A 24,842-nucleotide genomic window follows, 5' to 3' on the forward strand; every position below is an offset into this window, starting at 1 on the left:
GGCAGCTGAGATTCTGGTGAAGCAAAACTTTCAAAATGCTGTCATTGCAAATCAGATTAAAACTATCCCTAGTAACAAGTCTCTCTTCCTATACCCAACAGACGAACAGGAAATGCTAAAAACAATAGGGGAGCTAAAATCAAAATTTTCCTCTGGTACTGACAACATACCAGACCATATCATTAAAAAATGTGCACCCTTAGTAGTTAAGCCCATGGTAGACATATGCAATAGTTCACTTTCTCAGGGAATCTTCCCAGAAAGGCTAAAAATAGCTAAAGTGAAGCCATTGTTCAAAAAGGGTGGAAAAACAGATATAACAAATTATAGGCCAGTCTCTCTACTATCTGTTTTTTCTAAAATAATTGAAAAAATCTTTTATAAAAGACTTGTAGATTTCATTGAAAAAAATAAACTTTTCTCAGCTACACAGCATGGTTTCTGAAAATATAAATCCACTGAGACAGCTATTATCGATTTCTTAAATGAAGCTTTAAATGCATTAGATAAAAAAGAACACGTAGCAGCAATATTCCTAGATCTTTCAAAAGCATTTGACATCATTAACCATGGTCTACTGCTTAGAAAGCTAGAAAATGTTGGTGTCAGAGGCCCAGCCTATGAATGGGTAAAGTCATGTCTACAAAACAGACACCAAATAGTTGAAGTCTTGTACAAAGAAGGAAAAAATTTTACTTCCTATCAATCAGAAAACAGTGTGTTAAATATGGTGTGCCGCAGGGTTCCGTACTGGGACCAATCCTGTTCTTGCTGTTTGTAAATGACCTGGAACCATCCAGCCCTAACTATAAATACATTAAATATGCTGATAATACAAATATACTTATCAAAGGAAAGACCCCATAAGAGCTCCAAAATGAAATAAAAAAGAGCACTACACATGTATCAGAAAGGTTCGCAATGAACGACTTAATAATAAACACACATAAAACAAACACTATGCATCTACACACAGTGCAGAATAAACAGCCTTTAACTGCAACCATTGAACTGTTAGGCAAAAGACTTGAAATTGTAAATAGCACCAAATTTTTGGGAGTTTGGATCCAAGATGACCTAAGATGGCAGAAACACACACAACACCTATGTAGTAAATTAAATACCATTTTTTACAGTATAAAAGTTCTTGCTGGATGCACATCTATGCAAGCCATAAAAAATGTGTACTATGCCCAATCAGAATCACTACTAAGATATGGTTTAATTTGCTGGGGAAATTCACCACCCAGCAAAAGCTGTTTTATTGCACAAAAAAGAATTATAAGAGGAATGGAAGGCTCAGCCCCTCGATCTTCATGCAAACCCTCATTTAAAAAGCTTCATATTCTTCCATTACCATGCCTATATATCCTAGAAACAATAATGTTTATAAGGAAAATTGTAGATGAAAATAGCAAGATTCCTCCAAAAAACCAAAAGTATCCATTCATACAACACAAGGAATAATCAAGATATACATATGCAGTTTTCACATACAACACTAAAACAAAAAGGACCCTTGCAAGCAGGAAAAAACCTGTATAACAAACTAAATTAATTAAGGCAATAACTGGCATGCATAAATTCAAAACTGCAATGAGTGACTACTTGCTACAGAATTGCTACTATAGTGTTGATGAATTTTTATCTACAATGTAAATATGTGAAAAATTTAGTTTATACAATTAAAGCCAAAATAAGAAATGTCTACATGTAGATTTATCAGTGTATTATATGTGGTCTATTACATATATGTGTGTGTCTGTATAATCAAGGCCAAAAGTATGAAATGTGTGCGTGTAAAATTTATTTGTGTATTTGTGAAATGTTATTCCCATATGTTATATTGCTATATACTGAAAACCATACAACAGTTTTTTCTGTTACACTTTATTGCAGATTATTTGACTTGTCCTATATTATTATGTACCCCTGTACAGTGTATGATTCACTGGACAATAAATATACAATACAATATTGCCTGGTCATGAAAATTCTTTACCCCCTGCACCTGACAGGCACCAGGTGAAGGTTTTAAAAGTTTTCTGCTTCTGGTTACTGTGGTTTCTGTTCTGGTCATTACCACTATCATTCCTCTTACTGCTATTATTAATGTTATTAAAAGTATTATGGTTTCTCCTTTTACCATTCTGTCTGTTTTGGTGGTTGTGTTGAGATGACCTCCCATTGTAATTTTTGTTTCTATTGTAATGTGAGTTATTAACCCTGACCTCTTCCTCAAAAGCTTTGTCAAGTTTATCAACATGTTTAAAAAAATCTGTAATGAATCATTGGGACTGCAAGCAAGGCCCCAATGAGCTTTCATTGGTAGATGTCTTTTCAAGACATCCATAAGAATAAGATCATCAAAAGGTTTGTCTACGTGAGCAAGATTATGTAACTGTTTCTCATAAAATTCTTGCAATCAAGAGATTACCTGGCCTGTACCTACTACTGTTCAAAAATGCTGTCTTGATGCCTGCTTGTTTATTTCTGGACCAGAATTTTTCAAGAACATCTGTTCAAATTCATTAAATGTTATGTTTAGCTTTATGTTATGAGTAGCACATGACAATGCTTCACCATCAAGGAAATGTTTGGCTAGTTTATGTTTTGCAGAATCAGGCACATTCGGAGGAAAATTATCTTTACATTGCCATAGGAAGTCCACTGTGTGTATTTTAAAATCCCCAGGGAAGTATTTAAGACATAAATTGTCACAAAATTGTACAAAATTTGTAGATATGACATTTTTGTTTCAACATCACTTAGTTGGATGTTAAACTGATCTAAATTTTCATACAAAGACACAATATTATTGTTAACACTGGTACTATGGTTATGAACCTGATCATTATTTAATTTTAATTTCTGTTTAATGAATTCACTTTCCTGCTCTATATATTCAAGCATGATTTTGAATTCACAGTTTCTTCTACCTAATTCAGCGTGAATAACATGTTCAATGTTCACATGCAATAGTATGTAATCAACCTTATCATTTACTGTTTGAATTTCAAGGGCAGTCGACTCAAGTAATTGACTAAGTTTTGAAAGGGAGTTTGCCACTTGTTCCTGTGCAGCATGAGTTTATCTCCTCATTGTCCTAACTGTGGCCTCCAGATTACTCTTTTTTTAGGTCACTGTTTTGACTTGTAAGTCCATTCTTTCAATCATTATTATGACTTGTAAGCTTGTGTTCCAAGAATTGAGACTGACTTGTAAGCTTGTGATCCAAGAGTTGAGATAATCTGTCTAATAAACCTGAAGGCTATTCACTTGGAGAAAATCCTAAGAAGTGTGATGCCTTGGATGACTGTTGCAGGTTCAGTGTTGACGACTGGTGACACTGAGTATATGAAACCTCTCCAGTTGTATCAAGATTTTCTGTTCTTGCCATATTTGAAGATAATATTGGGTAAAAAATATGAAAAATAAACCTACCTAACCAGATTATCGTCACATTCAAATTCACAATAATCCTGCCTATTAAGTCACATGACAAAAGAAAGTTGGAAAACTGATAGCTGAGGAGAAGAATTGCAAATTTAAAAATTGTACTCATCTCAAATGTGATCCAATGATCAGTTTCCACAATACACTTTCTTTCTCGTCCCAACTGTTGTCCAATAATCAACTGACACCTGTCACAATTAGACTCTGAAATTGAGTGCAAAAATTAGTACTAAAATGTAGACTTTCACGACCGGAAATATCATGTCCATTATAATTATCCGGGCTGTTATGCCGTGGTCGGTTGATGAATTCTGTGTCGATTCCCAATGTTGGGAATCGACACAGAATTCATCAACCGACCACGGCATAACAGCCCGGATAATTATAATGGACATGAAAAATTAGTACACAGACTTACACCTATCCCAGCTCAGTGGCACCATATTAAAATGCAACCCTTAAATGTGTGAGAGTAGGAAAGCATTTTAATTACCACTGACACTGAGTGATAATAAAATGTACAGTTTTTATAACTCTATATATAAATGGACAGTGGTAACAGTGAATTCTCAATCACACCATTGGAGCAACTTAATAGTTTGGGCCTCCACCATTCACAAGTCAAATATGATTGAAAATTAGAAAATTTCAATCACAGTTAATGGAAGTTCACATAATAACTTTGCTGCTCCATATGGTGAGATACTCAACTTTCATATCCTTGGGGGTTGTTGCTTCAGAAAACCCGAGTTTGAGGTTGCTAATGTACTAATTTTTAAATAAAACATAGAGTATATCACCTTTCTTGTTTTGTATTTTGTTGTTATGGTCTTCAGCCCAGAGACTGGTTTGATGCAACCCTCCATGCTACTCTATCCTGCGCAAGCTTCTTCATCTCCAACTACTGCAGCCTACATCCTTTGGAATCTGCTTAGTGTATTCATCTCTTGGTCTCCCTCTACAGTTTTTACCCTCCATGCTGCCCTCCAGTACTAAATTGGTGATCCCTTGATGCCCCAGAACATTTCCTACCAACTGACCCCGTCTTCTAGTCAAGTTGTGTCACAAATTCCTCTTCTCCCCAATTTTATTCAGTAGATGCTTATTAGTTAAGTGATCTACCCATCTAATCTTCAGCATTCTTCTGTAGCACCACATTTCGAAAGCTTCTATTCTCTTGTCATCTAAACTAGTTATCATCCATGTTTCACTTCCATACACTCTATACAAATACTTTCAGAAATGACTTTGTGACACTTAAATCTATACTCCATGTTAACAAATTTCTCTTCTTCAGAAACGCTTTACTTGCCATTGCCAGTCTACATTTTATATCCTTTCTACGTCGACAATCATCAGTTATTTTGCTCTCCAAATAGCAAAAGTCATCTACTACTTTATGTGTCTCATTTCCTAATCTAATTCCCTCACTATCACCTGATTTAATTTGACTACATTCCATTATCATAGTTTTGCTTTTGTTGATGTTCATCTCATGTCATCGTTTCAAGACACTGTCCATTCAGTTCAACTGCTCCTCCAGGTCCTTTGCTGCCTCTGTCAGAATTAAAATGTCATCGGCAAACTCCAGATATTTTTTTGGATTTCAATTCCTACTCCAAATTTTTGTTTGTTTTCTTTACTGCTTTCTCAATATACAGATTGAATAACATTGGGGACAGGCTAAAACTCTGTCTCACTCCCTTCCCAACCACTGCTTCCCTTTCATGCATCTCAACTCTTATAACTACCATCTGGTTTCTGTACAAATTGTAAATAGCCTTTCGCTCCCTGTTTTTGACCCCTGTCACCTTCAGAATTTGAAAGAGAGTATTCCAGTCAACATTGTCAAAAGCCTTCTCCAAGTCTACAAATGCTAGAAATGTAACTTTGCTCTTCCTTAATCTGTCTTCTAAGATAAGTCATAGGGTCAATATTGCCTCACATTTGTATGGAGTCCAAACTGATCCTTCCTGAGGTCAGCTTCTACCAGTTTTTCTGTAAACAATTCATGTTAGTATTTTGCAGCCATGACTCATTAAACTGATAGTTCACTAATTTTCACATCTGTCAACACCTGCTTTCTTTGGGATTGGAATTATTATATTCTTCTTGAAGTCTGAGGGTATTTACCTGTCTCATACATCTTGCTCACTGAATGGTAGAGTTTGGTCTGGGCTGACTCTCCCAAGGCTATCAGTAGTTCTAATGGAATGTTGTCTACTCCCGGGACCTTATTTCAACTTAGGTCTTTCAGCACTCTGTTAAATTTTTCACACAGTATCATATCTCCCATTTCATCTTCATCTATGTCCTCTTCCATTTCCATAATATTGCCCTCAAGTATACCACCCTTGTATAGATCCCCTATATACTGCTTCCACATTTCTGCTTTCCCTTCAATTCTTAGAACTGGTTTTCCATCTGAGCTCTTGATATCTGTACAAGTGGTTCTCTTTTCTCCAAAGGTCTCTTTAATTTTCCTGTAAGCTGTATCTATCTTAACCCTAGTGATATATGCCTCTACATCCTTACATTTGTCCTCTAGTCATCCTACTTAGCCATTTTGCACTTCCTGTCAATCTCATTTTTGAGATGTTTGTATTCCTTTTTGCCTACTTAATTTACTGCATTTTTATATTTTCTCCTTTCATCAATTAAGTTCAGTATCTCTTCTGTCACAGCTGCAAAATAATAACGTGAATTATTTACAGGCGATTGGAAAAACTGGTGGAAGCCGACCTCGGGGAAGATCAGTTTGGATCTACAACATCTGGTTGTTTCAGTTTATCCAGGCTCCATCTCCTTAAATTCCCACCATTTTGCAGTTTCTTCATTTTTAATCTACAGTTCATAACCAATAGATTGTGGTCAGAGTCCACATCTGCCCTTGGAAATGTCTTACAGTTTAAAACCTGGTTCCTAAATCTGTCTTATCATTATATAATCTATCTGAAACCTTCCAATGTGGTGGTCTAGGAATTTGTAAAAGTTTATGAACCCATTTTATACATCTGTATCAGGAAAGTCCTATTTATGAGTATAAGCACCACAAATTATGTAAAAATCTTAGCTATTGGCTGAGTCAATCAAGTCAAAAAACTGAGCTTTCTGGCTTTTAAACTGATCCTTTTCCAATTGAGAATGCCAGACAGAAAACAATAAAAAAAGAAAAGATAAATTATTTGTGTGGAGAAATATGCTGTCAGACACTCCACAAGGAAAGAAAGAAGAACCAAAGAAAAAATGGAATATTATGTTTGGTTTTAATTACAGTATATTAAAACTTTTGTTGTTTCATCTGAATTTGTAAAAATTCGCTTGCCAATTAACATAAAGTAAATTTTCAGATCATAAATTCATTTCTTATCAAAAATAAACTGTCTCTGCAATATTGCCCTAACATCAAATTCATTTTCTTAATATAAAATTAAATATGAATGCAACATACTACAATTTGTTAATATTCTGTTACTTGTTAATACCGCACTTCAGGAAAGAGTTTGACAGTAAAATTATTATGTAATTATTAGTCTGTTTGTTAGCTAAGTTACTATCTTGTAGATTATCTCATGACACAAAACAAAATAAGTACATTTTTATACATAAATTCTGATAAAACCATAATAGTCTTCACACATTGCATGTTATTACTTTTGTATTTTAATATATTTTCATCAAGGGAGTTAACAATGTCTATTAATTTCACTCAGTTACTAATGGAATCTTATGTGTAACTGTTCATTACATCTGTTTTTATTTTTTAATAAATTTAGAAAGTTTTAATTCTTCAGATATCTTTAACATTTGGTAATATTGCTTTTATTTGACACTCAAGGTTCATGTTGGTGAAAATGATGACCTTGGTGTCATCAGATATGACCAGAAGGTGGGCTTCATTCTGGAAAATGCCCAGATGATGCACAATGGATTCTATAGTTGCTGCGTACTTCCTGGTGGCATCTGCAGTGAAGACGAATGTCCTCGTATATATTATCTTGAAGTGCTAAGTATGTAGTGAACTCTTGAGTGTTGATATTGTTTTTAATGGTTGAAATTCTATTAAGATATAGAAATTTGTGTTTGATATTCTGTATAATATGGGTTCCCCAAGTTTGGTAGTTGTAACAGCATTAATGCATTTAAACCTGCAGATAATTTCTCTTTGTCTCATCAGAATCATATAGGAGATCCAAAATGAGCAATAAGCAGTTAGTGCCCAAATGACATTCTTATTATGAAATATGAGGGACATTATTTTGTAGTAATGCTATACACTCTTTTAAACTGAGTCTTCTCTATTTGGGGTGTGCAATGCACAATTTTGTGGCTGTAGTTTAGCCAAAAGCACAGTATGTCATTGTCAGTTGAGGGTTGAGAATGGATATGATACTTCACCAGAGCTCCATTAAAAAAGAAAAGGTGCAGAGCCACAGCAGACTGTGAACAATGAAATACAAAGTGTTAAAATTTTCATACATTTTTAGTATATGTGAAATGGGTTATTTACTGATGAAAGCATGTAACCAACTTAAAACTGTGCAGAAAACAGTGGCAATTAAAATGAATGCACCGACTTGGAGCTGTAGGCATTTGAGTATTACAAAAGACCAATCTTTGTCACAGAAATAGATGCTGCTGTTGTATGACTTACCATTTTCCTACTTTTATCTCCCAGTGTTACTAAAAATGTCAGTGTATTTATTTGTATACTACTGTGTCGATGAATTAGGTATTATAGCCTTAACATATCCTGTTGTTGTGGTCTTCAGTCCTGAGACTGGTTTGATGCAGCTCTCCATGCAAACAATACATATCCCATAGGATAGTTAATGGATATCAGTTTCTACGTTTGAAAATTTTTTTACAGAATAATGTCATAACACACTGTTGACACAACCACCATAACAAATCTAAAACAGTACCAAAGCTGTCAGATTTTTGGTAATTTGGACTGTTTATAATTGTCAAAGATGTTGTAAGGAAAATGATTACAGTTAATATTGTGTACCATGTAGTTCAGCAGTCTGAGATTACTACTTGTGCCCTAAAAAGGAAAAACATTATTTTCTTGTAACTGTATTTGTCTGCCTAACTTCTGCCCATTTTAGGGACATTTATTCCTCTACTTCTGAACTGGTTACTGTGGAATTCCTTATCACTGTGTCTGTAGTGCAGGAAATTTCAAACACAATTCATTTTTCTTCATTAGTTCAGTATCCCACTTCTTCTAACTTTGATTCTTTCTGGTGACCACCAGTGAAAATCTCATGTTGATGCCTTTATTTTTAATATCTGGGATATTTTCTTAAGGAGGCTAAAACAACTTAGCTCAAAGGAGGAAAAACAAATGTTTCAGAGTGGAAACAATAAATCTGTGTTATTTAAGCCATTGTCAAATTTTAATTAGCCTCTGCTGCAAATTGTCTTTGTTGTGTAAATAGTGGACGAGGGGGTTGTATTTGATACTGCTGGCCCCTGTTGTTAGGCACAGTTAATAACATTGCATAAAGCCCTTCAATAGTCTGCAGCTGTAACATTTTCTGTGAAACTCTGTCTCTGATGTTGGATTTCCTATATCTTCCAAAATGACAGAAATTATTCTTCTATCACTTTATCACACAGTTTGCCTCCTTCATTGAGGACTTATCCTCTCACTCAGTTGTCTCTCACAGTAGAATTCCTTCCACACTCACAATGTTGATGCCTTTATTTTTAATATCTGTGATTGTTGTTTTGACTTTTCCACATGCTGAAACAGTCCTTCTTACTTCTTCACGTCTCTCTTGAAGCAATTTCTCTTTAGTGTCATTGGACTCCCTATTGATTTCATTCATAAGTGACTTATATTACTATGTTCCCATCTTCACCTGAAAATTGTTATGTTTCCTTCTTTCTTCAATCACTTGAGGTATATCTCCTGCCTGATAAGGTTCCTTCATTTAATTTCTACTAACTGTATGAAAAATATGGGAAAAGCAACCACTCACCTACAATGTTTTGATGTATGGAACAAAGAAACACACAACAGAAGATAGTATTCACTCTAGCCTTTGTGCACCAGTTCTTTTTCTAGCAATAGCACTTACATCCACACAGACACTAACACAATCACACAAACACCCAAATGCACTCTCCTGTGGCCAAGGAAAGACTAATTATTTTCTTGTAACTGTATTTGTCTGCCTAACTTCTGCCCATTTTAGGGACATTTATTCCTCTACTTCTGAACTGGTTACTGTGGAATTCCTTATCACTGTGTCTGTAGGTGCAGGAAATTTCAAACACAATTCATTTTTCTTCATTAGTTCAGTATCCCACTTCTTCTAACTTTGATTCTTTCTGGTGACCACCAGTGAAAATCTCATGGATGGGGTCTGCCAATAGGTGGCGCTAGTTGGGAATATGCGTCGGCTGGGAGGCAGGCTGAAATAATCAGTGCATTTACAGTAAGCATTGTGTCTGGATGATGCAGTGGTTAATGCAACTGCCTAGTAAGCAGGAGATTCTGGGTTCAAATCCCAGCCCAGCACACATTTTGAATCATTGTTGATTCTGTATAAAGTCCCTATGTAGCTGACATCAATAGTCCCTTCCTTTTCCTTTTCTTTCCTTGCTCCCACCTCCACCTTCCATTTATGTAATATTTGTAGTAAGTGACTGTTTGCCCTACCTTCCAACATATAAAAAATTCTACATTTTTTTCATATTTTATGGAGATTACCCAAAATTTGGTTGGCTAGAAACTACCTCTTCTTCCTGCTCCATGCCACAGACCCCTAGTATGTTTTTTCTCGTGGTCTCCTCCTTGACAGTTGGATAGAGAACAAACCTGAAGTTTCTGCGAATGGAGAGATTATCATGACATTTCATCAGTTACTGATAATGTTTCCACTGGATACAAATTTCCTTCAAAGCGATGTTTTCCTTGCCTTCTGCATCCTCATACCATAGACTGTGGTGTACACCTTATACCATAGACTGTTATCACCTTTTCATTTTGTGCCATTTCACATGCTAAGGGCAATAATGTGTCTTGAAACTCCCATCTTCTCCTCTACCCTCTTTAACAAGGCTGTAGGGAGGTTGAGGATGACTCATTATACCAGAAGTCTTTGTTCACCATTGCTGATGATTGTTATTGGTGATCGAGACAGTGACAGGGATCAAACTGGAGATGCACCAGGGGTAAAAAATTATTTTTAATGTATCAGTACATCAAAAAGATTGATTCTTATTTGAACTGAATGGAATGATGAGCTGTGAATGGAACGATGAGTTCTGAATGACTTAGTATTTAAATTTGTTGTCCAAGAAGTATCCCACTGCTGATTTACACACTTTTTGTTTAACAGATTTGCTTAATTTAAAGCAGTAATTGTCAATTTCACTGCTTTTAAAATAAAGAAAACTATAAAACTCATTTGCTAAATTGTACCTGTATTTGCAATTGATATCAGAGAAAATAGTTTATGAAAAAGAATGGTGTGGGCACTGTTTGATAAAATCAAAAAATCATTCTGTCATCTTATGAGGGTCTTTCAGTAAATATTGCCGTAATGTTTTTACAGTTGTTAATACATACAGGAAAAGTCGTTCTATACAACTCAAATTTGATGTATCTTCTGCATGTTTATGAAGTTTTGAACAATTCCAGCAGATGTTAGAGCCATAGTAAGCCATCAAAAATGGCTCCATGCAAGGCACCAGTTGCAAGGAGTATGCTGTAATTGAATTCTGGGTTGCAGAAAAGGAAACTGTTTTGAACATCCCTAAAAATTTGTGTTCAGTGTGAAGTTGACAGGAGTACTGTTGGGAGATGGGTAAAGAGAGGTAAAGTGCCAATATGTGGAGGAAATGAGCTCTACAATGGGACTCATTTGGACACACTGTCATAATCACTGCTACCAACATGGTGAATGTCTGGATGCCATTATTCATGGAGACCAGCACGTAAGAACTAGGCAAGTTGGCTCTACAACTATTGATGAGCATTGGAAGTGTGTGCTGTGTTTAAGACTCTTTGATATTCAAAAGTGTACTCAGGATTGGTTTCATGAACTCATTACATACCACAAGATTAAAAGAAAAGGCATTTCATCTGAACTGTTCAAATAGTTTGAAGCCAATGGAGAGCCTTTCTTGTCATGGGTCATTAGAGGTGCGAAAATGTGGTGTGTAACTTTAAGCTGGAAACATGTCCCATGTTCACCCATCATGAAGGAATTCAAGGCAGCTCCCTCTGCTGGCAAAGTCATGATGACAGTATTTTGGGACAGTATGGTGTCATTCTCATGAATTTGTTGCCAAGAGGGTCACTCATTAATTATCCAGGGGCCTGTGTGAGGACTAAACAAATGTGAGAACTAATTCCGACTTGTTTGGTCTGATGAGAATTGAAAATAAATCTTCCTCCAACACAACAGTCCGCACCCTCATGCAATTCTTAGGTCATGGGAACACATCACCAAATTGGGTTGGAAATCATTACCTCATCCACCCTATAGCCCAAACCTGGTGTCCTTGGACTTCCATCATTTTCAGTCACTTAAGGATTCTCTACATGGAATCGGCATTGAAGATGATGATGATGATGATGATGATGAGCATAGCACATGCAATGAAAACATGGCTACAACCAAGGACAAGAGCTATTACCAACAGAGAATACCAGCTCTTTCACAACACTGGCGTAAGGCCTTAGAATGTGATGTAGAATACGTAGGAAATCAGTACATGGATAAGAAAAGTTGATAGATATTGTAACCAAGTTTAATTCTTAATAACAAATATGTCCTGAGAAAAAAAAAACTATTGAACATTATTTATTGAATGACCCTGGTATCATGCAGAATGTGGAATTCAAATGTGTTCTCACATCCAGACTTACTGTCGTCCCCCCCCCCTCCCCCACCCACTCACCTCAAATGATTACTGGTATTACATATGAGGTCTGTTCAAAAAATTTCAGAACTTTTCTACACATACGATTTACCAGCTGCACATGGTCTCCTCCGAAATACTCTCCTCCATAACTGATATGCCACTCCCAGCATCATTTCCACTTCCAGAAGCAATCTCAGTACTTCTTTTGCTGGATCGTATGAAGCGCAGTCTGTGAATTTTCTTTTATCTCATCTGTCATTGCAAATCTTCATACTTTCAATGGGGTTTTCAACTTTGTAAGTAAAAGGAAAGTCCATGGGAGTCAGGTCTGGAGAATACGCAGGGTGAGGCAGCACAGTGGTTCCTTTTTTAGAGCAATAGCCATGCATGACTCCTGAGCCATGAGACGAACTTGTCAGCAACTTGATGGATTCCAAGAGGCTGTTTCAAGATTTTATGACATGATCCAATTGAAATACTACATTCTTCTGCACTCTCTTGGACAGTCTGTCTTCAATTGGCATGGACAATTTTGTTGGCATTCCTGACATGAGCATCATCAGCAGAAGTTGAAGGACACCCTGAACAAGGGTCATCTTTAAGTTCCATCTGGCCATTTTTAAACCATATGAACCATTTGTAACATGAAGTATGGCCTAGAAATTCATCACCGTAGGATTCCTGCATCATTTGGTGTGTCTCTGTAAAGATTTTTTTCAGTTTCTTGCAAAATACAATGCAGACAAATTGCTCCTCTAACTCTGCTGTCGCAAAATTCGCATACTGTTTTTCAGATTCATGGCAATGCATGACCTCATGCATCATTTAGAATCCAGCTAGAACTTCAGTGTCTCAAATGGGAAATTTTTGGGCATCCTCCTTACAGCCCTGACTTGGCACCAAGTGATTTTCACTTATTCCAAAAACTACAGGAATTTTTGGATAGAAAAACATTTGCAAACGCTGAAGTCCTCAAACGAGCAGTGACATTCTGACTCATAGCTTTGATGGTAGAGAAGTACAACACAGGTCTTGAAAAATTTGTCCCATGTTGCTGTAAATGCCTTGACAGTTTTGGTGACTACACTGAAAAATGTAGTAAAGTTTTGTGTTGATGTCTTTCATTTTTATTTAGTTATGCCAAAATATTCTTTAGTTTCTGGATGATCCTCATACCATTATTTTGTGATATGTTGGTATATGATTTACATCTCTATTCACAGTTGTTTTATTATACATACCAATATCATGTGCTACACATGTAGATCTTGTAGATCTTGATTGTTTTTGGAACAGAAGGATATGCTAATTCCTGTTCACTCAAGTCCTACAGGTTTCAGTGAAAGTTACAGAATGCTTGGTATCACGCAACACATCGTTGAATTGTCTATCTGTTCCAATGTGTAATTTAATTTTTGCTCTGTGCTCCTGATGTAAACAGATCATTCCATCATTCCAATATACACTTAGTCTGTATGTGGTTTTTATACTGTGTCTTTATTTATTCTTTAAAGGGCCATTTTGCCAGGTGCTTGTCTTCATCACATTTCCAGTATCCTTAGTGGAACATCCATTGCTTCTTAGAAAGTACTGAAAGTACTGTCTCTCATGTCTGAGGTACCATGACTCCCATGTTCTAGTGCAGTGATTCCCAACCAAGGATATTTACCCCCTCCCCCCCCCCCTTTCACTATGGTAAAATGGAAGTTCTGAGAGGTAAAAACAAAATGTGTCCAATGAAGCTTTAGTGATTACTCTCAATTAATTTTTTAAAAAAATCTCTCTTGTCAAAATGTTTGTAGACTTATGTATATAACACCACATAAGTCACCAGCAGCCATATGATACAAACTGCTAGATAAAAGCTCCAGCTACAAAAGTCCATGTACTGTAATCTTAAGTGGTACAAATCATTGTACCTCCTACATATTTTCTATTGTCATTGGCTTACCATGCATAAGACTGCCTTCACAGTTTGTTCTGATTTTTTGAAATTGAGAAAATAACTTGCTTTGGTTAATTACCATCCACCTTCATGGGTGCTGTCCAGCTCACTTCCACTTCTTTTCATATCACACCTGTAATTCATTTATTTGCTTTTTTGTCTCCATTCATTAATTTTGGCATGCATTTCACTCCATTCATCAATGAACCACCCTCAAATTTTGAATGATCTTTGTGTTAAAAGATTATGTCTTACTGTCATGAGTCAGAACTGTTAATGTGAAACACGTGTTAATTTTTAGTTTCATAAATGTGAAAAATTCATTTTGAAAATTTAATTAGTGTACCAAAATCACTCAAGGTCAGCTTTACTCTTCTATTCCTCGCTTTTGCTATCCATTGTATGGTAGTAATCATGTGCCATCATTAATAAATTCTAATAGTAGCTATTTTTTCAGATTTGACATTTGATGTAAACTAGTTTCAGTGGGTGAAGGAATGTTTTCAGGTACTGAAATTAGAACCCAAGTAAAATTTCTTCACCTCGCAAAGGCAACACTATAAATAGATTTTCATAAACAGAACTGACATTGTGTTGGTGAACAGTTTGTCACCCATAGCCATTATTATTGGAAGAAACCTTAAGAATATCAATTCCATTCACCACAGCATACTTGAGTTAGGGCAGACTCCCAGCTGCAGTAATAATGAGAACAAAAGTAAGGAACTGAATGAGCTTGGTACATAAATTCTGCTGTGCAATTGTGTACACCAAACTAAATATAAGAATGATTCTTAGAAATATACAGAACTGTGAAAAACATAGAAAATGCTTCAGTTTGTCATTGATCATTAGGAAAGTAGTATTATAAATAATTGGTTACATTAATCTTGTGACTATTAATTTTTTTACAGTCTAATTTTTAATTAGGTATGAAACTTTGTTTGGATAACATTTTGTCTCGTCCAGGGGTAATGGTCTCAGAAAGGCTGGGTACCAAGGTTCTAGAGCAAGTGACAAGAGTATTGGTCTTTGTCCTGATATTAGCTGGAAAGAAGATTTGAGCTTATGTAAATATTCATGAATACATATTTGCAATATACAGTATGGCTCAGGTTTACACATTTCCTCATCACTGTTTTCCTTTCCCTGTTGCTTCATAACCTGGGTTGTGAGTAACTGAATCTACTTTCCCTTCTTCCCTTTCTTTTCCCTCTCTCCTCCCTGATGAAGGAACATTTGTTCCGAAAGCTAGGAACGTAAATTTTTGGTTCTGTTTTTTGTGTATCTATCGGCTGTACTGAGCTGAGGTAAGTACTGGCCAGCCCCTCTATCTCTTTGTTAGTATTTGTTTCACATCTGTATATGAGATTTTCCATTAATCATTTAATTCCAATGGTTCATCATTTAGCTGTGAGAAGTCGTTTGAGAGAGTAAGTATTATGTTTACTGTGACAATAAAAATGAAAATTTTTACATTAAACCTGAACTATAATAAAACTGATGGTTTCTAATACATATACATATTAAAATGATGATCATGCTATAATACTGTACATAATCATTTGAAGGTGGATAAAATTATTACATACAAAGTTAACTCGTACCAGGATAATCCATTAAGTTTTGGATGTGATTTTGTATTTTCCGAGACATTAAGTTGGAAAGCTGTACTGCTCTCTACTTTAGTGGCACTGTTCATATAGTGCAGAAATGTCCTTTTCAGTGCTCTCAAAGAGTCACATATGTGGATAAACTGCTCAAAAGCATAACATTATGTAAAAATTATAAAATCATGCATCTCTGAGCATAGAAATTCGGTGTTAAGAGAGAAGGGAAAAGAGTAGTGCAGAACATAGAAAATGGCAGTACACAAACTCTTTCTAAAAGCATTAAAAAGGGCAGTATGTTTCTATTGTTAAATTTACATTCTGTTTCAAAACAGTTGTATGTTGTGTAAGTGTTTCAATTGCAGATGTTTCATTCCAGGGTGGGATACAGGCTCATTGTAAAAAAAAGTAGTTAGAGGAAACATTTGCTCAAGTACTGCAACATATGGTAATAATATGCAACAAAAGGTCTTTGTTCTCTCAGTTATGAGTAAGTTTCAACTATATGCATTTGTGTTTCACTTCCATAGTTGTGACATCTTATGCCACCCTGGCATAAAATATTAGCAGTGTTGCCTGTTTTTAGATGAGCAGTAAAATTATAAAATAATGTACTTATAGGTTTATTAATATTAATTCAAGTTGTTACAACTAATATGTGTTGTTAGTCTTATGTTATTTTTATAGCAAGTGAAATTAAGAAGCTACAACAGTTTCAGGCTTGAAGATGCACATTCAGTAATTAACATTTTTACTTGAGGCCAAATCAAAATTTATAACCTGTAGTTTCACCTGAACTGAGTGAAGCTGCATGTTTTTTTTAACTATTTAAATAAACTGGTTTTTATTGTATGTACACTTACTGCAATTCTTATTGTAGCTTGCTTGCTGTAATTATCTCTGTTGCTGTAATTTTATTTCTTGTGTAAAAAATATAACAATATTTTAAGAATTGAGCTTATTAGATGTTCAAATATGACGTAAAATAAACATGTTTATTTTGATTGATGGAATTCATAGAACAAAGAGTCTGTTTCTTATGTTTGAAAATTCTTCACTTGCAAAACATTCTATTCAAGTAATATTCACTTAAATGTTTTTTTTATGTTTTTATTACAGTGTATAATTCACAAAAAAGTTAATAGAGGACACCTAACATCAAAACTTTGGATCCTAAGAGGACATCTGTCCTAATTATGCTCCCTTACTTGCCAGGAATTGCTGTTACTATACTCCATAAATAAATTCACTGAAATTGGCACTACCTCCTTACCAGATACTTCATAATGACCACAATTTTTCTATGTCTGTTTCAGCATCACTTGAAATTACGACACAGTATCACATACATCTCATTCAATAAAATTTTTGGCGTGTCTCTGGACATGCCTTTCCATATGAGAGCTGCACCTATGCTCTTCAGAAATCCTCTTACTATGTGATTCTTTGCTGGCATTTAACCACCTTTACAGATAAATATCAAAATAATGCATCCTCCTGTGTTCTAGAATGCATTATCATTTTGTGGCTGTAATGCTGAAAATTATTACTTGGAATTTTTTTCCAGGGTTATATTGAAGACAGTTAGTCAGCAGCATATTACACAGTAAATTATTTAGCTCTGCATTTGACAAGTAATAGAGGTAATGAAATAGTAGTGAGCATAAAGTAGTAACAATAACAAAGGAATATAGTAAAACTCTTTGTGTCACTCACATATGGAATTAGAGGACAAGATTAGATTAATTACAGCATGCACAGAGGCCTTCTTCCCATACTCAATCTGTGTATGGAATGGGAAGAAATCTTAATAACTGGCACAATGGGACCTACCCTGTGCCATATATTTCACAGTGTTTGGAAGAGCATTGATGTAGATGTAGTCCATGCAGAACTGTGTGGTAGGACTCGGCCCTATCAAAATAAAAGTTTTACCTCATACTCAGATGCAAGAACAACAATGAAATAATCATTTTCTTCCTTGATGAAGGTGATGCTGATCAGTGGGCAATAAGCAGTAAATATCACAATGGAAACAAAGGACACATCCTATGGTAACCTTTAATGAGCTGCATGGAAGAGACATTTATTAAGACCTGGAATCCTGATCTCTTAGCTTGGTTCATTCTTAGCTGTACATCTCTTCCATCTTACCTACAGAGAACAAAAACTTCTCCAGTTCCAATAACAGCTAAACTCCTTTTCCCAACTCATTCCTCTTTATTTTTTATCAAACTTAGCCACGTGACTGGATATAATGTAAACTTAGAATTTGTTTGGTTTACTTATTGGGTTATCTGTATAGTTTTATATGTATCTGTATGATTTGCTTTTTATGTACTTAATTATCTGCATGAGTTGTATACAGACACTATTATTAGTTTTTTTGTGTTAAGATATGACAAGTCCTATATCATTGTACATGATAAAATGGATGATCAATAAATAAACTTTGGTTCATAAAAAAACCAACGAATAAGCAACGATATGATTTAGACTGCTGCCACCCCTTACAGTGTAGGAATCTATGGTAAACCTGATCCATCACTGAATCCCCCAATACCTACACAAACAACAGGTGCTGGGCTCCCTCTCCTGCAACTAATGCACAAATCCTGTCCACTAGCAAATACCCGTATCAGTTGCTTACTTCTTCACAAACATAATTCTCTCTTCCAAAAAACTCTCAGATGAACATCCCCCCCCCCCCCCCACTCCCCATATTACCAGGTCTCAAATGCCTCAATACATTACTCCACCAAGCTATGACTTTAACAAGTCAAGTCCTGAAATGAGGTCATCTCTTTCTGATATCCTTCTGACATCATCCACTGTCATTCATGTAACCTCATTAACATACTGATCAAACTATATGACATTTCCAGACCAGTATCCTTACTCATGGTTCCTGCTCTTGCAGCCATTGCCACTGTTAAACCTGTCTTGTGCACCCACCAACAGCTACTTGCAATGTAAAAAGCAGAATAAAACATTAAACCATACATGTTGTTCATAGCATTTTATATGGGAATTTCTGTTACCAAACTGGCTGAGCCTACTAAGAGATATTGAAGTAGTGCCCATTTTGATGATACCTGTTTCCCAGTTGCTGAATATTCTCCACTGGATAAAGTAACGGGCGTGAGTGTTTGACTACACTGCATGACCTACTTAGGTCCCAGCACTCAATACTAATTCCTCTAAATCTGGAGAATGGAACTTTTTCCCCACATATCCGTCCATGTTGACACCTTCCAAGATTTAACCATTGTTAAAATACTACCTCCACCCTCTCACTTTTATTTATTATTATTTTTATTTTTCTCAATTTTATTAATTTAATCATGTGTTATCATTATTGGTGTTTACTTTTTCATATTTCTTGCAGAAAGATTTTGCCCATTTCTTTTTTAATTTTGTCATAATAATATGGTGATGCATGCATCTGCCAATCTATTGTCTGTTATTTGTATAGAACATGCAGATTCTGTAGCAAGACCAGCCATTGATGAGACCAATTTGCAACATGTGAAAGTTGGTGAGAATGTGACTATAGAGTGTAGAATTACTGTACCCACTTCAACAAGGTTTTATTTGGAATGGATAGTTCCAAATGAGGTGAGCAGTGTTTCAAATCTGTTCTAATTACTATATTGTATCTTTAATCTATGGAGAGGGACTTGGAAACATACAAATAATGTAATGATGCAATATTTTTTTATGAATTTAAATAATATATAATGAAGGTGTTCTGATATGATACAGCATTTTGAAATTGTGTACCCATATTTGATTTTTTGACTCTTCTGTTTGCTAACAGAGTGATCGTATCACAGTAGAAGAAATAGAGATAGAGCCTCCAATGAGCCCTGGGCACCGTTTCACAACTGGAAGAAGAAAATTAAATATATTTAATGCAAAATTGGAAGACACAGGGAACTACACTTGTAAGGTGGAAGATCATGCAAAAAATACCAACAGTGAAACAGTATATTTGAAAATTTTTAGTAAGTAAATTTTACTAATATATTTCATCTACTTTCGTAAAACATTATTGGCATCAGATTGATTGAAAATTATTGTAGCTTAAATTTTGAACTTGTGTTTATGTTTTAAATACATTTACATAGTAAACACTAAACTAGTGAAGGGTAAAGTTAGCTCTATTCCACTGTGTTTTTTGACAGGGGAGAGATCAGGATTCTGTGAAGAATTTAAGCAAAAACCTCCATCTCTATTTACAAGGTTACTTGCTAATTTAATTTCAACTACTTCCATAACAACACTACCCCAATAGCTGGAAGTGCTTGCCAGAATCTCAGTGTTACATGCAATAGAATGACAGGTGCGAATAAAATGTCCTGCAATAACATATCTGCTTGTCTGTTGTAAGTTTGTGTGACACTTAGGCTCAGGGTACTGGTCCTCTATGGTCCTGGTAGTCTGACCAATAAATGATGTTCCACACCTGCAAGGAATGCATTACATGCATCCTTATGCAGACGGACATCATCCTTAACTAAATGTAAAAGTCCTTAATTTTAGGTGTAGATGAGGAAACCCATCATACATCATACTTCTGCAAAAGATGACAAATGTTGTTGAAATGTTCCCTGTGTAAGGCAGAAAGGCTGTAGAATTTGGTATCAACTTGGTATTATCATCACTCACCCAGTGTGTGTAGGTTGATAGCACACCACACATCTGATTTGTCATTCACTATATCCATTCTGACAAAAGGTGACCTTTAGATTGGCTAACACAGCTGAGAAACTCTCATGGTCTGAAACAATATAAGCTCTATGAATGAAGGTGCAAAGTACCCCTTCATGGTGAGCAAGATGGTGAAAACTATCAGCTTGTAGATACAAGTCAGTGTGCACAGGCATCCTATACACAGCATCCTTCACAAAACATAGCATCAACTTTCCTCCTGACCAACACATCAAGAAAGTGTAATGGTCAAAACCATAGCAGAACTTGAAGCAGATGACAGAGCCCAGAATTGCAGCAAGCACCGAAATCAGAGCACAAGCCATGAACATCACCCACAGCTGGCCATCGCCCATACTTGATCAGCACACCTCAACAGCAGCACGATTTCATGATATTGTTGGTGTTATGTAAGAAGATGGCCCAATTTTCAGCCATTCTGTCCATCCCTTTCCACTAGCCACTGGCGGCCAATAATATTCATTCTCTTTCCAAGCAGGTAGGAGAGTGTTACAGCTGGAGAGTGAGAATCTCGCCTGTACATGCTGCACTGCTGCTGCACTTCGCATCAACCAAATTATTCATTCAACTATCAATTTTTTTGTTTCCTTTTTTTTCTCTTGCAACATTATAGCTGTGGATGTGTATCTTGTAAATGTTTAAGTGCAATTAAAAAAAAAGACAGGTGACGCCAAAAAACATGTGCTTCACAAGCAGGCGAGGTGGATTATTTACCTCATTTATAACTTTTTCAAATGTGAATTTAAAAGAAGGTCTCCTACTGTTGACATTGGAAAACACAAGAATGGCCTCCAGAACCATGTGGTGTCAGCAAGAGAACTGTACAGCGAATTGTAAAGGAAAGTGTCAGAGCTGTAAGAACCGTAGAAACAGTTGGTTTCATGTCGCCTGGAAAGCAACAAAATCACAAGGAACCTGTAACACAAACTGATAGTTTTAACAATGATGTTTTATAGTGCTCCATGTGAATGATGAATGCCTGACATAACAAAAACATGTGACAGTTACGCAGGCTTCAATGGTAAGTGCTCCGTCAAGGTAAAGAATTTTAAGACGTTGGTTCCTGATATGTTAAGAAGAGAGTTTTTAGTTCAAAGAAGTAACCTAGGTGCAGCAAGAACTATATCCCATATAAAGATTCATGATACAAAAGAAGGAGGTAGTTCAACGGTGTATGACCTTGAGGAAACATGGATCAATTAGAATCATTCCAAGATGATCTCGTGGAAAATGAGTGATGGAGTGATGGTACTGGCAGTTTTAAATTTCTCATAGGGTTGGGTTCTTGGATAATTATCCTGCATGCTGACTCTTCTTCTGATTTCATTTCAGAGATAAAACTTTTATTTACGTGCAAGAAAAACAGCAGTGATTACCATTCGGCAATGAAAGCTGTCAGTTTCATGATGTGATTCACAATTCTTGTCATACCTTGCTTTGAAATTGGTCATTGTCAGTTATAATTCAACTGCTATAGAGAAAACATCAAGTACAAACATCAGAAAAGTGGATATTTTTCCCCGTCTTGAAAATAAAAATATTAAGCACCGTATAAACTAGACTCGTACCAAACTCCTGCAGCTTGTTAATTTATACTGTACAAGTCGCATGACAGAATGAACAAACTTGACTTCCTTGCATGTGAATGGGATCACACCATTTTCCGTTTACCCATGTATCACTGTCATTATAGCCCCATGGAATTAATTTGGGCAATGAGTTTTAAGTCTATGTGGGAGAAAAAAACAAAACATTCAAGATAACATACAGTGAACTGCTTGTGCATGAGGCAATAGACAATGACACAACAGACAACATCCCACCTGTAGCATGGGCACAGTCTGTGTGGCATGCTGAAAAGCTTCAGAAGGAAGAATTTGACAGGGAAGTGATGATGGTTATAAGCCTTGAACCTATCATCATAAATTTAAAATCAGATTGTTTGAAAACAGACTCAAATAGAAATGATGATGGTATTATGATGTAGACGTTGGAACAGAGTAATAATATTTTTTAGTTTTAAGAACTCGTGGTATAAAAAATGTGTTTGTCAACATACCAGTTGCATGCATAAATGAGAACTTCCTAGACTTTTTATTAGGACTTTGTATCCTTTTAATTATGAAGACTATAATGTTCAGCTCGTATTGCCTGAGGAGAAGTTAAGCTTCTCCCACCATGTTGTAAACCTCTGTCATTTTCTATGCACGAACTGGATAAAGACCTAAAATGAGAGTAACTGTTACTTGTTGAGATATCGGTGGGTTTCAATGTTGTTGGTCAGATTCCCTGGAGTTATTCGCAGATGATGGTTAATTGTTTGCTTGTTCAGTGGATTGTAAATGTGGTCTCTCACTGTAATATCGAACATGTTTGTTTACACCATAATGTCCATTAACAACGAAAAATATGACATCTTACTGACTATTTTTATAGAGTCTTCTACATTAATCTTTTCTACCACTAATTCTTTTTTGCATGCAGTGATTACACTTGAATATTGTCAAACACACACACACACACTCACACTCACACTCACACACACACACACACACACACACACACACACACACACACACACCTTACACATTTTTAAAAATTCTAATGAGCAGAATCAGTTGTCAAGCAAATATAATGATTTCAGTTTGTGCTTGAAGTTAATTTTCTTATTATTAAATTTTTACTTATAATGCTGTTCAAATCACAATAAATGGTAATTATTGCAAGCAGTTTCAATGTTGTTTTGAGAGAAATTGTACTTCACGTCTTCACAAAGCTGTGTCAGCAGTTCTCGCCTCCCGACGTCATGCAGAGTAAATCTGTGGAGCAATTGACATGAGTTAATGACATGAATTAATATTTCTCTCATGACAATTGATCGAAATTGGTTTTAATATCTACTATTCCACTCTTAGACTTGAATGTATAATACAATGTACCGTAGGCAAATGAGCCTGACTGCTGTCTGCAGCAATGCAGTTCAGCAATGTGGACTTTGTTTGGCCACTCTCTGATACCGCACATGCACAGTTCTGATCCCCCCCCCCCCCCCCCATCCCCTCACCACCCAAACGCTTCCTTTCCGCTCCATTGTTATGCATGGAAGTGATATCCTAGGTGATGTGGGCTTCAGTGGCCTATGGTAGTTTTACAACTCTGATATTGACTCATTTAACCAAGCAGAAGTTGTTAACTACCTCTCAAATTGTCTTTTGTAAAGGATTCTTCACAGGGTCAGCAATAGAAAACATCAAAACTGAGGTACTGGGAGAGCTGAACAAGAATTTTATCCTGCTATAGTGATCTTGCAAAAACTTTTTATTGGGCGGATCACAAATTCTACTTAACAGACTAATATATTATGGAATGAATGTACTTTACCTTCTTAACAACTGAGCATCTCATTAGCAGACTGTGTGATATGCATCAGAGTCAGCTCAATCAGGGAATATAACAGTTAGGGTTCCACAAGAATCTATGCTGGGGCCAGAATGACATGCAAGGGTGGTTCCATAACTGTAATGTTTGCTGATGACACAAAGATGCTAATCAAAGAGGAGATAAAGCTCAGATGGCTGAACAGGCCTATAAATTGTTCACAGCTAACACTTAGTCATAACCATTTTGCTGCCAGATGTGTTCTCTGTATTCTGTGCTGTGTGTGGCTTTGTTGTTGCTGTTCTGCTTGCCATACGCTTCTACGTGTGCTGACAGATGGCATTCCAGGTGCTATGAAATAATTATCATACCATTTTAAGAAAACATTTTACAGTAGGATATCTTTGCTCGATAAAGGACTGAGTTTCTTTTCATTATTTGTCATAGTTACTGTGCTGCATCAAATTAAGTAAATCATTGCACAAACTTTTAGAGTTCGTAGTGGTAAAAACACATTGCATACTGTTAATTTCAGCTCATACATTGATGTAGATGAAATGTAGATAAGGTATCAAAATTTTACTTAAAATTGAGAGAAAAACAGTATCTTATTTCGTTCTTGAGTTACTATTCTTTATATCTGCCAGGCGGTTGTGTACAACATGTCCAATTCCATCCCTTTGCATGGGGAATCATGGTTGTAACGATTATCATAATTCATAAACAGTTACAGGTATTAAATGAAGTTTTTTTGCAAACAATAGCACACAAAGAGGCACATATGTTGTTTGGTAAATAAATGAAACTTTTTTATTCACCAAGATATATGACGT

General features: G+C 35.9%; 1 protein-coding gene across 1 annotated transcript in view; it reads left to right on the forward strand.

The window, feature by feature from the left end:
• Positions 1-24,842, forward strand: part of LOC126198832 (vascular endothelial growth factor receptor 1-like) — a 308,538-nt gene that overhangs the window by 136,990 nt on the left and 146,706 nt on the right. Inside the window, exons 5-7 of the mRNA XM_049935411.1 lie at positions 7,295-7,466; positions 19,373-19,515; positions 19,718-19,904. Coding sequence (XP_049791368.1) covers positions 7,295-7,466; positions 19,373-19,515; positions 19,718-19,904 — 502 coding nt within the window. The remainder of the gene's footprint in view (positions 1-7,294; positions 7,467-19,372; positions 19,516-19,717; positions 19,905-24,842) is intronic.

The sequence above is a fragment of the Schistocerca nitens genome, chromosome 8, assembly GCF_023898315.1.
Source record: "Schistocerca nitens isolate TAMUIC-IGC-003100 chromosome 8, iqSchNite1.1, whole genome shotgun sequence".
NCBI lineage: Eukaryota > Metazoa > Arthropoda > Insecta > Orthoptera > Acrididae > Schistocerca > Schistocerca nitens.